The sequence below is a fragment of the Magallana gigas genome, chromosome 8 (genome assembly GCF_963853765.1).
Source record: "Magallana gigas chromosome 8, xbMagGiga1.1, whole genome shotgun sequence".
Taxonomy (NCBI): Eukaryota; Metazoa; Mollusca; class Bivalvia; order Ostreida; family Ostreidae; genus Magallana; species Magallana gigas.
In genome coordinates this window covers 22,144,638-22,158,425 of record NC_088860.1, presented here as the reverse complement: position 1 = coordinate 22,158,425, position 13,788 = coordinate 22,144,638, and the positions used below count along the sequence as shown (strand labels likewise).

Sequence of the window (13,788 nt, the reverse complement as noted above, 5' to 3'; positions counted from 1 at the left end):
CATTTCCGTGACTGCCCAGAGAGACCAGTAATTACGGACAAATCAACTGATCCCGTGTTTTGTAAACACAAATTACTTGAATTAGAATTACAATCGTACTGACAAAACTACAGATGCACACGTCACAAAGTTGTTTACATACATAAATAGATAATACTAAATGCAATGACTAAGTAAAATATCAAAGAACTTGTAACCTTTAAAAAAGTCTGGGTATATGCAAGTCTAAAACAGACTTATTGTAAGTGATAATCAAAACATCCCTGTTCAAAAATTCTCTGATGTCATATACTATATCAAGCATGCTTAAGCGATTTCATGGGTGGAAAATGGTGGGAGATCTTAACTATAAAACAACAACGTTACAAACGGAAATCACAGGATGTTCTCTGCCGTGAACACAGAACAAGGGTTTCAACGTTCATTCATGGATATCTACAAAATAGTGGTGTTAATTTTGGTGTTTTCGGTTTTAAAAGCATCGAGTCAAAATGATTCAAATTTGGAAGACACGGAAGACGTTACAACGTTATCCGCGGTATCGTTCATGCCACCAACAACGATTCTGACATCGTTGACAAAAACAACAAACGCTTTCACAGATTCATCTGAAACAGTTATAACAGATAAAAAAGAAGAGTACCAAATATCTTCGTCAGGCTTGGAATCTTCGTCCGAGCTATCTACACCAAAAGAAGATTTGTCAGAAAAAATTACATCGGATGTGGAAGTATCGTCTGAAAGTGCAAGAGGCGATAGAGATAAAGACCAAGTAAGCCAACATGATAATGAAGAAGAATCATCTGAAACTACCAAATCGGTTGAAGAAGAATCGCCTGTAACTATATCAAACGTAGAAATATCGCTTGAAAATACCACAAGTAAAGCATCTGAAATAACTAGAGAAACGGAGGAACCTTCCAACAAAACAATATTACAAATGGAAGAATATACTGAAATTGCTTCATTAGATGAAGAAGAATCGTCTAAAACGACTGCATCACTGGAAGAATCCTCTAATTTAACTACACCAAACCAAGAAAAATCGTCTGAAATAACTATAACAATGGAAGAATCCTCTGAAGTAACTATATCAAGCCAGAAAAAATCGTCCAAAAAAATTGCAACTCTGGAAGAATCTTCTGAGCTAACTACACCAAGCCAAGAAAAATCACCTGAAATAACTGCAGCACCAGAAGAATATACTGAAATGACTACATCAAATCAAGAGGAATCGTCTGAAATGACTGCAACTCGGGAAGAATCCTCGAATTCAACTAGACCAAACCACGAGGAATCGTCTGACAGTCCTAAGTCAGATCAGGAAGGATCTAATGATAGCGGTATAACTACATCAAATCGAATATCATCTGAAAATATTGTATCGAACCTGGAGGAATCACCTGAAGTAACTTCATCATCTCTTGAAAAATCGTCATCAGAGTCAGGAGAATCTTCTAAAGAAGCGTCTGAAATAACGACATCAAATCTAGAAGTTATTGACACAACAACATCGAAACAGGAAGAACCATCGGGTTTGTCCTTAACAACCACTTTACTATTACCGACGGAGACAACAGAAAAAACAACACAAACAGAAACAACAACAAAGCCCTCAAACACAGAAACATCTACTACAAACAAATCAGACATAAAGGAACTCTCAACAGACGGTATCTATGTGCAGGTTCTTGGGAAGTCGGGGAAATTTGTCATAGGTCGGACCAAAAACCCTCAGAATGACCCTAACAAACTCATGGTGACCTTCGATTCTATTCAGGAAAAAGACAGCAATGGGAATAATGTGGGAACTTCTGGACGTTTTAAACACATCTTTAACAATTTTGCTGGCCAGAAATTTGACATCTCTGAACTAACAGACGATACGTACCAGAATTTGGCGGTAAAACGTTTGGACTGCACAGCATATCTTGATACGGTTGGGGCCAGACTCGCAGTCCAGATTTATTTATTTAGAGAGGAAGGAAGCGTTAGTCAAGGAGACGAAGAATCTCGTGTGTCAAAAGGCACGCTCAAGTTCAACGTTTTTATTGAGAACTGGAAATTCTGTGGTTCTGATGGGATGGAATGTAGAAAAGGAAAGAAATCTGAGTTCGGAGAATTTATAGATTTTGCACTGTCAATCAAAGGCTCAAAACCCCCTAATAACAAAATAAACAAGAGGACAAACGCACAGGAATTTGACATGGGTGGTAGTGCCTCCGTTGTTCTTTTCAAACAGGTAACTTTTAATTCCTTGCGTATTTTTAAAGCAGTTAAATTTTGGTGTTGATGGCCATTATAAGTATCCTTGAAATTGCGATATTTTAAGTCATGTCATCATAGATTAGAAAACATGCAGTTTATCATTTAATTTCAATTGTTACATTTTTAACCATTATAACTTTTCAGGCAAAGTATGATGAAAGTTCAGCTTATGAAAATTTGCCACAAGGGTTTCCTAAGATTATACAGAAAGGATCGCGACAGTTGTTTGTGTTCCGATTCAGAAAGTTTTCCACCTCTGTATTTTATGATCCACTGTTGAACATAGACGCCAATGTGTCAACAGCAGAAAACAATTCTTCAATAGTTCTACCATCAACTGTTCGGCCTCTTGTTGCAAACGTAACAACCGTGTCATTGTCAGAAGAAACGCTGGAATCAAACTCTTTTACAAGTACGTCAATACCACCTTCAACAATAAAATCGACATCGTCTTTACTTACATATGCACCATCGATTTTGGTACCATCAACATCTTCAGCAATACCATCCCTCGAAACAACTACACAACGGATATCGATACCTACCTTAGTTACATCAGGATCATCCTTGCAAACAACCTCCCACACACAGACAAGCCTAACAGAAACAACAACAGCATTATACGAAACTGCACCATCAACAACATCTGTGACAACAGAGGGGGTTATATCAACTCACTCGGTAACTTCTTTGGTGACAACAACAACGTTGCCGGAGGACTTTTCCCTGGGAAACACGAGGGAACTCTCAACAGACGGTATTTATGTCCGTGTCCTAGAAAAATCCGGGAAATTTGTCATGGGACGGACCAAAAACCCTCAGAATGACCGCAGCAAACTCATGGTAACTCTCGATTCTATTCAAGAAAAGGACAGCACTGGAAATAACGTTGGAACTTCTGGACGTTTTAAACATAGCTTTAAAAATTTTGCTGGCCAGAAATTTAACATCTCTGAACTAACAGACGATAAATACCAGAATCTGGCGGTAAAACGTTTGGACTGCACAACGTATCTTGATACGGTGGGAGCAAGACTTACTGTTCAAATCTTTTTATTTAGAGAGATAGGAACAGTCATTCAAGGTGATGAAGTATCTCATGTGTCAAAGGGGACGCTCAAGTTCAACATTATCATCGAAAATTGGAAATTCTGTGGATCTAATGGGGTGGAGTGTAGAAAAGGAAAACAATTAGAGTATGGTGAATTTATAGATTTTACAATGTCAATCAAAGGTTCGAAGGTCGCAACTAAAAAAGACAAAAGTAAAAGGACATCCGCCAAAGAGTTTTATTTAGGAGGAAATTCTTCAGTCGTACTTTCTGAAAAGGTATTATATAATAATTCATCCACTCATAAATTGACAACTAATTGGTTCCAACTTACAGTCTTTACGATATATATACTACTACAATGTACTAGGTAACTTATGAACTGCTTGCACTTACTTCTTCAGAAGTTTCGATTATCAGGTTTAATACATAGCCTAAATGTATATTGTGGCAGTTAGGGTTAGTCTGTGCAACTTAAATTTTGCGGTTTTTTTTTCAGGTAAAATATGATGACGGTTCAGCATATGAAAATATACCACAGGGATTCCCTCAACTAATACAGAGAGGATCAAGGCAGTCTTTTGTATTCAGATTTAGGAAATTCGACAAAACTGTATTTTACGATCCTCAGTTGAATGTAGATGGAAGCACGGAAACTGAGGAGACGAGGACTTCTACAACAGATACGGACAACAACTCTTTAGCCTCGTCCAATCTCGCTCCAGTAACAGCTGGAGTCTCGTCCAGGACCGAATTTCTCAGTGCTGAGGGATTAACTGTCAAAATTCACGGACAATCGGGAAAAATGACAATCGGGTATGGCGAAGATCCCGATCAAGACAGCAATAAGGTGCAGGTTTCCTTTGATGCAATCGGAGAGATCGCTACAGACGGAACAGAAATCGGAAAAACTGGACAACAGACCCACACTTTCAATACGTTTGCAAATTTGGATTTCTCCTTTTCTCAGATCATAGACGACCGTTACATGAATTTATCCTCCAAAAGGGTTGACTTCTCCGCAAAATTTCCTTCAACTGGCGGCCGCTTGGTCGTTCAGGTTTTCGTCTTCACTCAAGCTGGAGAAATCAGTATAGACGGCGAAAGAACAGCGGTTACTGCAGGAACTGTGAAGTTTAACATTCTCGTTGAATCCTGGGGTTTCTGTGGATACAACGGCATAACGTGTACCAAAGGTAATGTTGAACAACAAGGGGAAGCCATCGACTTCACTATATCTGTGAAAGGAAAAGGCGACCAACAGGTTAGAACTCGGGGAAAGAGGACAGACGGCGAGGAATTCGATCTGGGTGGCCAGGCATCACTACTACTCTCCAGAAAGGTATACACATGAAAATTTAACTCTTGATCTTTATTCATGATTTTGTTACATACACTGAAAATCTCAATGTATTCTAAAACGTCATTTTATTAATGTTAATTAACAAAAAAATAAAAATAAAAATGGCAAGAAAAATTAATTTACAGTTCTCATGCCAAAATTTCAAAACAATACCATGTCTCGAGACATGTAAGTAGGGGTATAAGATCGCCAAGGGAAATAACTCAATTTTAAAATGTTTAACTTAATTTTGAAAAGCAATAAAATTAACAAACATACTAGTTGCATTTGACCTAATACGGTGGTTCCTGTGAAAAAAATTGATTTCATAAGTTATAAATTAATGTTTTAAAAAAGCCACTGTAAATCATATAAAGATGACCAGCCTCTCTCATTCTGCTATCTGATTAATTGCGGTTGTTTTTTTCTTGTTGACAGATACAGCGGGATGGGGGAGCCTACGAGTCAATGCCTAGTGGGTATCCTCTGCTCTCAGGAAGGGGAAGCAAGACGGTGTTCCTCCTCAGATTTCCCCGGTTCAAAACCTCCGTCCTCTATGATCCAATGATAGTACTGAGCCAGGCGAATTATGCCAATAACTGCATGACTGTCACCTTTTATCAGGTCCTAACTTTTGTCCTGATCTTGACATCTAGAATTTTCATTTAATTTCCTTAAAAGGATGAGAGTTTAGCGATGGCTGCTTTGTTTTTTTTTGCCGCCAGTCATCGAGATGTCTTCCATTTTCGTATAAGTGCAGAATGTAGGGTATATTATGTAGATGTATTTTTCTAATATATATAAATATATCCAAGTGTATTTTAGGGAGGTATTAATATTTTGATATCATAAAAAATATAAATGATGCAGTATTTTATAATATAAGGGGTAATTATTATCAATATTACTTAGTTGTAGTGCATAATTTATATATATGTGTTTAACTAATAAAGAATATGTTAATTCTGTGTTCTCTGAATATCCAAATGCTTGTAAAATTTGATTGGTAAAAAACTCTTAACACTACAAACATTTCATTTGATAGATAGCTTTCATTAAGCTTAAAGGTCATCATCAAGAATTCCTTCAAGAGTTTCAGATTAATAACAAATATTACTTTCACTCTTTTATTTGAGTTAACAATTTCCTATATGTCAACATGAGCTGTATAGCAGTAGGCCTGTCTCTAGGATTCAAGCTCTTACAAGCCATATGAATATCCAACAATTTGAACTGAAGTCTTGTGACTTCAGGTCCACTACCAAGAAAAAAGTTACACACATCTGGAACTTTCCAGATATCTGTCTTCTCGTCGTAAGTCTGCATTTCTGTGTCATTAAACTCTGTAGCCCCTGTCCACTTCTGTTCTGGAGCCACAAATTCACCCTCTAACTCTCGCTTTCCACATTTGATTCCTCTCCACTCTCCGCCGACAAAAGTCATTTCAGCAACCGAATCCACATCATTCAGCACTAAATGCATATCCTCTGACAGCAAGTACTGAGTCAAAAGTTTATCCAAGTTATTTGTGTCACACATTACGTACATCACTTCGTCTACTGAAGAGTGGAGATCGGAAAGAATTTCCACATGGTCAACACAGAGTTGAAGTCTAAGAGAGATGTTGTCAATCTCTGGGGATGCTCTCACCATGTTTTGAAAATTAGCAGATTCACCTAGTGTGTAGTACTCTGTGATCAAAATATCATCACAGAATCCTATTAGCTGTGCTATCCTTTGACTTCCATGAAAATGCTGCAATATCTTAAGCCCTTGTTGGAAGTCCTCTCTATACTGGGGATATGTAAGCTCACTGTATGCTACATCAAAATCTTCCCATCTAGCCAGGTATACCTGTAAATATTAATCTAAAATCAGCTTTGTGTCATGCAAAGGTAAAAGATTCCAGGTCTCATGACCTGAGGTATCATTTCATAAAATAGATAATCTCTAATATGTCTTTGATTTCACTGACTTTCTATTCCCATATTTTAAAACCACCAATATGCTTCCCCTATTTTGGTTTTAAATATAAATATATACTGGTTTATTCTCTCCTACATTATCATTAAAATCATTAAGTCTTTGCAGTACATTATCTAAACAATTATGAGTCCTAATGTTGAACATATTGTGATAATGCATTTTACAGCTCTGTTCATGATTAAATCAATCAATACATGTACATATATTACATTTAAAATATCTTCTGCATATTTAAAAACACATACCGGTACTTTAAATTTTTAATAATACTAGTAGTTAAAAGTACCTCTTTAACAAGACCTCCTCCAATTCTACCGTGCCTCTGAATACTCTGTATAGAGTTGCAAGTCAGCCAGGCATGACAGTACTTCATTCCATATAGACTGAAGTATCCATACCGACAGGAGGGTCGACACAGTTCCTCCCCTTTGATGAGGCTTCTAAGGCAGATATATTGACTGTTATCATTATAAGGGAAATAGCTTTGAGAAAAATTCCACATAGAAAAGAAAATGGGTTCATGTAAAATGACTGCTATCATCAAATAAAACCAGTTAATAAGGGAACCTGTAAAAGAAAATGATCTTTTTAAGTTGGAGAGTCTACATATTGAATGCATAATGCACCATATGGTCAAAACTGTATGACATTAGCCGGTCTCATGTAATAGTATAATATGATGAAAGATGTGATAGTTTTTATTTCTGTCACATTCAGAACTGATAAATGTTCCTTCATACACAGTCCCATAATGTTTTATGCATAAAAATCTGCTTTATGCTTGATTCAATTTAAAAAAAAAAGCCAAGTCCAATCTATACTAGTTCTAAGATTTCTCATTTTAAATGTCCCTCCCTCCCTCACCCCCCCCCCCCCCCCCCCAAAAAAAAATCAAGTCAGGTTGATCCGGATGTGCCTTAAAATGGAGAAATTGCATAATTGCAAACATATTACTTGAAAATACTGGGTTACCAAGATGATTTTATGTTGAAAAACTGTACAAGTTTTATTTCTTGTCAAATCAATTTCTGGTTAAAAAGAGGTGAAAATTAAGTCAATAAAAAAATGAGCATCAATTCAATTGTTTTTCCAGTGACATTGGTACATCACCGTACATGCATGTAAATAGATACAGAAAAAAATCAACAGAAACTGACTAAAATGGAAACTTTGGACATAGTACTAAGTAGGAAAGACGGAATGAGCTTATAAATACAATGAAATTATATGGCTAGACCGGCATTGGAACCGTCCAGGACCCCTGCAACTCTACTGGCGTGCGACCAGTTCTCGCCGAGTACCATTTCTCGCCAGTACATTGTGACGTCATTTTTCATCTATAATTTTATGTGTTGATAAAATGACGTCACAATGTTCTGGCGAGAAATGGTACTCGGCGAGATCTGGTCGCACGCCAGTATACTATAAAAGTTATGAGCTCAACCACTGATCTACACAGGCCGATATTTACTGCCCATATAGCCCCAACTGCTACAATACCATGTAGTAGTTTTTAAGTAAGTTTTGGTTAGTAGCGTATAGCTCTATTTAGCTTTTGCCTCTGCACAGTTACAATATCCAGCTGATATCAGCTATAACTAACATATTGCCTTGTTATCATGGTTATTTCATAAAATATATGTTACATGGCAAGGCAAGTAAAAAAATGATACAACAGAATACTTTAAAAGCATATTTTCTGTAGAAAACATCCAGCCTATCGCTTTTCGTGTATCTTACCACAATAACGTTTTCGTCTAGCATAAATCACTGTTTCATTGCCGTCCATTTTTACTTTCACTTTCTATCGTGATGCGCTAGTCTATGAACAATCAAAAATAAATTGTAAATAGATTAGATGCCAAAATTATATTACTGCAAAATCACAAAAATGATATCAAATAACGTTCCAGTAGACGATAGCGATTTTATTCCATTATATTTGAGATTTTTTCTGACAGGTCTGTCTTTAATAGTCCATCACGTGCTACATTCTCTTTCCGGTCTACGGCCATAGTAAACAAGGTGCATTTCCACGACTTTTCTACAATCTAGTATCATCTGACGTTAATTTAGACACATAAAACAAATTTTCTGAAAGAAATAAACTTAATTATGAAATATTTACGAATTCACATTGATTTTATCCAAGAATTGTAATTTTATTTTGTTCACAAAGGATGTAAAGAGGGGGGATTGGTGTGTCAATATATACTTCACGTTGTATTTTCTGTTTAGGCCTGACGATGAAGTTCAACAAGATGGTGACCTCCTCTAGGAGGAAGAATAGGCAGCGTCATTTCAACGCTCCTTCACATATTCGTAGGAAGATGATGAGTTCCCCCCTTTCAAAAGAACTTCGTCAAAAATACAACGTTAGAAGCATGCCCATTAGGAAGGATGATGAAGTACAGGTATAAAATACTGAGCATTGTTTGGTATTTTATAAGTTATTCATGATGGTGTGTGACACTAGTGTTTTGTCATATCAATATCTTTACTGCAATATTTTTGAGTGTCTATGGTCACAAAGCAACATGAATGACTGGGACTTGGAGAAGTATGCTGTTAATATCTATGCTTAATGGTGGCATACTTCTGCCCCTTGTGTTCAAGTAATTTTTCTATCAAATATGTCGACATGCAAGATAAATATGTCTACATGTAACATATTTTTACAATTTTTATCTGCAGAATGCAAATTCATGCATGTCAACGTAGTGAAGTTGCTTGTTGACATAAGTATCTTGCATGTCAACATGATTTCATGTCTATATAGCAATATGACATGTGATTGGTAAGATAGCCTATATTAAAGTATGAAGGTTGTAACTGGAGAAAGCTATGAATCTGTTATGATTCAGGATGATTTTGTTGATAGGTTTACAGTATGCTTAGAAAAGGGATATTAATGATTTGGTATTACAATTTGAAAATGTAGTCCTTATTCATGTGAATGAAAACTATAACATTGATTTTGTAGGTTGTCCGTGGTCATTACAAGGGACAACAAGTAGGAAAAATTGTCCAGGTGTACCGTAAGAAGTTTGTGGTATACATTGAGAGAATTCAGAGGGAAAAGGCTAATGGTGCATCAGTCCATGTTGGAATCCATCCCTCTAAGGTATGTTATGGTGGACTCTAAAATGAGTCTTTTATCTAATATTCTGTTCAAAATTGTGTAAAAATTAATCGAGATACCTCTATTCAATTTAATATTAGTAGCAAGGAGAGGTCAGAAACATATTCTTATAATGTTCTTGAGAATCATCAATGTATACATTTTAATACATGTCAGGGCTCGACATTAACGCTTGTCCGCTTATCCGGTACCAGTTAAAAAAATATACGGACAAGTGAATATTGCTGGCCACTTGTCCGACTGGACATGTGCATTTTTATGTAAAAAAGTCTCCGACATTTCAAAAAGAAAATAAAAAGAAAGTTTTGTGATAAGTTTATCTGTAGTCTCGTTATAAGTTTATCGATTAGTTATTTTGAATTTCGATCCCGACATCAAATTGCAATGCATTTGAGTTATACTCTTGATCGGGATTGAAGTGCACTAATTTCAAACAACTTTCAATTGAACTGTAAAGGTGTGGATCTTAGTTCTTACAAAGTACCAAACACACATGTTAAGAAAAAGAAAGGAAGAAAAGGTAGCAAAGATAAAGGATTATGGAAAGAATTGTAATTTATTTAAGGTTTCATTCATCATTGATAGACTATAATGACTTTCCATGTTTAGTTTAAAACACAGCCAAGAAATCAATATGATAGTTACATGTATATTTAAACCTGATGCTAAATTTTAATATGTCTTGAAATTTGTCATGACAAAGCTACAGCTGACAAATCATGTTTAATGTTATATGGAACAAATACATTTAGGAGAGACACTTTAAGTTTCCATTTAATAAAAAATCAGGTTATTAATTATTGCTAGAATAATCAATAAATGACTTTATTTTAGTAATACAGAACTGTAGTTTTTAAGTTGACAATATTTGATCTTTAATATTGAAAAGTTTTCGGACAAGTGAAGTTGAAGTTCGGACAAGTAAATATCTTGGTCACTTGTCCGAAAGGACAAGTAGGAAAAAAAGTTAATGTAGAGCCCTGTATGTCCAAACTTTTTGATTGTCTAAAGTCAAGGTGTTTATTGGAAAAATTAGCTTGGATTGATTCACCTTAGTTACAAGAGTCATTTTCAAAATAAAGTTTCATTGGAAGAATTTATGTTTCAAATTTCATAAACCTGTAGGCTTCTTTCATTTAGTTGATAGTGACCTTAATTTAGGAATAAGGAATTGTCCTTTGAGTACATGTATTATGAGGTGATCCGAGGGGCTTTATGAAAGATGAATAAGATGATCGTGCCAACTATAATGATTCCCTTGTAATATTCAAATAATGATCCCCTATAAATTATATAATTTTTAGCAGTTGTAATATTATATACTGTATACAAGGAAATATTTGCCCCCTTTTTTTCGCCCCTTTCAACTTTATAAGCAATCGAATTTAAGACTGGGCAAATTTCAGTGTCTCAAATTATCTTTCTTTAAAAAAAATGTATTGGTAAATTCGAAATGTAGTGAGAATGTTTGCAAGTGTAGAAGGGTGAAAATTACTTGAGACAAAAATAACCCTGTGTACAGTATTAAGTTTACATTAAGTTTATTTCTTATAGTTATGCTAACCCTGCTTGCACCTCAAAAATACATCGTTTGCATTATTAATAATATTATTTGGTTAAAACATTACGTATTAGATGAATCACTCGTATGTAGTATTATAGAAATATAAAAACAGGTCAACAAAATCACAATTATAATGAATTGCTTTTGAAATGATCATTGCACCTACATTTACATATATTCTTTAATGGTGTGTTTTATTGAAGCGTTGTTGATAAAATGTTTGGTTCCTTTGTAATGTGTTTAAAAGGGAACTGTTGCATAAAATCATTTAAGCAGTAATGCTTATTTGTGGATGTCATCAGTCCTATGACAATTTGTCTGCACCGCTTGGTGTTTCAAAGGACCAACGACATCCAAAAATAAGCATTGAATGCTTATATTAATATTTTCATACTGATGTCTGTTTGTATGAAATATTGTGTATTGCCGCTATTAAGCCATTATTTACGCTCTTTGTCAGGGATATGAAACATCCATGGAACAGCCATATTTTAAAACATGTTATTTTGTTACATGTAGCTTCTGCAACAAAAAATATAGTGCCAGAAACTTTGTGGAGAAAAATCTTTTTTATTAAGTAGTAGATACTGGTATATTAATGACTGTTTTTCAAAAGTACATAACAAATGTAAGATTGAAAGTTTTATTTAATTTAACAAACTTGAAATACTCAAAACATGTGGAGACGTTTATTTTTGTGCGCATGGTGTGCAATTAGCAAAGTGTATTCATAGAAAATTCAACATCCCAGATTTCCAATGCAAACATAAGGGGAAATATACACTGAATGTTAATATAATCAGTCTGAGCTATTCCATTACAAATACTTGGAAAAAATCTAAGAGAGTGAACAAATCTCATTAAAACAATAATTTTCTTTTTATGGTGGATCATGCAGGTATGTTGAGGTAGTGAGCATTGCAGAAAAACTACAATGATTGCTTTCTTCATTGCTAGCTCATATGAACACCAAAGAAAGCATTTTACTGTTTAAATTTACGTTTTTCCTCGACCTAGTGAAATTAATATTTTAACGTACGTAAAATTTGTAAATTCACTAAATTGTTGTTGTCTATCAGCATGTTACAGAGAAGAAACAGAAAATTCTTCCAATCTACCTTGACTAAGGTCTACAAAGCTAATTGGTATTTAAAGAATAGTGAAAAGAATCTAAAAAAACAAGAAAAGTTTGAGATGTTATTGCCTTATTTGATGTTTATAGATAGTTCAATAAGTGATAAAAGGCTATTTTTCAAATCGACATTCTAGTTCAAAGTAAATGTATTACATGTACTTCATAAGGAATAAGGAATCATTCTTTGAGTATTATGAGGTGATAATTTTGGTTGGGGTGTGATCAAATCTAATAAAGCCCGAAGGGCTTTATGATAGATTTGATCACGCCCCGACAGAAATTATCACCTCATAATATTCAAAGAATGATTCCTTATTACTTATATTTATATAATTTTAAGCCATCGTACGATTAAATATTTAAATATCAATAAACAAACCCCGCTGGCGCCTCAATTTGGCGTCATTTGTATTATGGGTTATATAGTACAAAATCGGTACGTAGTGTTATTACAGGCAAAGACACTGGAAAATGTAAATATAATGTAATGAACCTTCAAAACTTCTTATTGCTCAGCAATGAGATAATATTATGTATATAAGATGCTCATATTAATGTGAATCAAAATACTATGGAAAGCTAGCAATGTCATTCAAATTTGATATGTACATTATTGTTGTTTTTTTTTGTAGGTGGTGATTGTTAAATTAAAGATTGACAAAGATCGCAAGAGGATTCTGGACAGAAAGGCTCGTTCTAGACAAATTACTGACAAGGGCAAACACACAGAAGAAAGTGTTGCCATGGAATCATAATAAACTATCGGGGGAGCGAACTTCTTTGTCTTGGTTTTTTTTTTTTATTCATTAATCAGAAGGATCATATGACATATTCATAGTTAGAAGTCAACTCTTTGCCTCTTGCTAGTTTAAAGTGATTATGCGTCGTTTCACTCATTTGTTGTTGAAACATCAAAGACCTTGGACTGATAGCTCTAACACATGCATGCATTTGCATTATTATGAATTTGTTTTCAATAACAATACAGAATCTAGATGTTGTCAGGCCTGGGATTTAATTGTTTGTTCGAAATATACTGTTATTAAAACTGGTATCAGTTTGTGACTAGCCTATGGACAGATACAAATGAGACTTGCCAACTAAATGGTGTTGAAGCTTTGAAATAGAAGTCATCATACATGTATTATAACACTTGGAAAGCTTCTTGATCTTGGAAGTGCAACAGAGTTTATTGACTGTATTTTCGGCATTGTAATTTTCTGGTATCAAATGGTAAATCTAAGATGCTCCCGATTAAATATGGAACTATTGAGTTACCGTACTTGTTACTATATTTAGT

The 13,788-nt window shown here is 34.8% G+C and overlaps 3 protein-coding genes across 3 annotated transcripts; 2 read left to right on the top strand and 1 right to left on the bottom strand.

Annotated features, from left to right (window-relative positions):
• Window positions 1-170: 170 nt before the first annotated feature.
• Window positions 171-5,410, top strand: LOC105325671 (uncharacterized). The gene is made up of 4 exons (XM_034472339.2): window positions 171-2,242; window positions 2,413-3,597; window positions 3,819-4,661; window positions 5,100-5,410. The coding sequence occupies exons 1-4, from the start codon at window positions 383-385 to the stop codon at window positions 5,328-5,330; spliced, it is 4,119 nt and encodes a 1,372-aa protein (XP_034328230.2). The 5' UTR covers window positions 171-382; the 3' UTR covers window positions 5,331-5,410.
• Window positions 5,411-5,774: 364 nt separating this feature from the next.
• On the bottom strand, window positions 5,775-8,502 carry LOC105343841 (protein O-mannose kinase). The gene is made up of 3 exons (XM_034472343.2): window positions 8,388-8,502; window positions 6,934-7,214; window positions 5,775-6,515 (listed from the first exon to the last, which is right to left on the bottom strand). Exons 1-3 carry the CDS (start codon window positions 8,434-8,436, stop codon window positions 5,781-5,783), a joined length of 1,065 nt encoding a protein of 354 aa, XP_034328234.2. The 5' UTR covers window positions 8,437-8,502; the 3' UTR covers window positions 5,775-5,780.
• A 106-nt stretch (window positions 8,503-8,608) lies between these two features.
• LOC105325638 (large ribosomal subunit protein uL24) lies at window positions 8,609-13,263 on the top strand. The gene is made up of 4 exons (XM_011425295.4): window positions 8,609-8,672; window positions 8,886-9,061; window positions 9,631-9,771; window positions 13,121-13,263. Exons 2-4 carry the CDS (start codon window positions 8,894-8,896, stop codon window positions 13,241-13,243), a joined length of 432 nt encoding a protein of 143 aa, XP_011423597.1. The 5' UTR covers window positions 8,609-8,672; window positions 8,886-8,893; the 3' UTR covers window positions 13,244-13,263.
• Window positions 13,264-13,788: the final 525 nt, after the last annotated feature.

Excerpts from the sequence above, each read along its gene's own strand:
- LOC105343841 (XM_034472343.2), bottom strand. The coding sequence starts at position 8,436 with ATGGACGGCAATGAAACAGTGATTTATGCTAGACGAAAACGTTATTGT. Across the intron at positions 7,215-8,387 it reads TAGACGAAAACGTTATTGTG|GTTCCCTTATTAACTGGTTT; the intron begins GTAAGATACACG and ends TTTCTTTTACAG. Across the intron at positions 6,516-6,933 it reads GAGGAGGTCTTGTTAAAGAG|GTATACCTGGCTAGATGGGA; the intron begins GTACTTTTAACT and ends TAATATTTACAG.
- LOC105325671 (XM_034472339.2), top strand. The coding sequence starts at position 383 with ATGTTCTCTGCCGTGAACACAGAACAAGGGTTTCAACGTTCATTCATG. Across the intron at positions 3,598-3,818 it reads CAGTCGTACTTTCTGAAAAG|GTAAAATATGATGACGGTTC; the intron begins GTATTATATAAT and ends TTTTTTTTTCAG. Across the intron at positions 4,662-5,099 it reads CACTACTACTCTCCAGAAAG|ATACAGCGGGATGGGGGAGC; the intron begins GTATACACATGA and ends TCTTGTTGACAG.
- LOC105325638 (XM_011425295.4), top strand. The coding sequence starts at position 8,894 with ATGAAGTTCAACAAGATGGTGACCTCCTCTAGGAGGAAGAATAGGCAG. Across the intron at positions 9,062-9,630 it reads GGAAGGATGATGAAGTACAG|GTTGTCCGTGGTCATTACAA; the intron begins GTATAAAATACT and ends TTGATTTTGTAG. Across the intron at positions 9,772-13,120 it reads TTGGAATCCATCCCTCTAAG|GTGGTGATTGTTAAATTAAA; the intron begins GTATGTTATGGT and ends TTTTTTTTGTAG.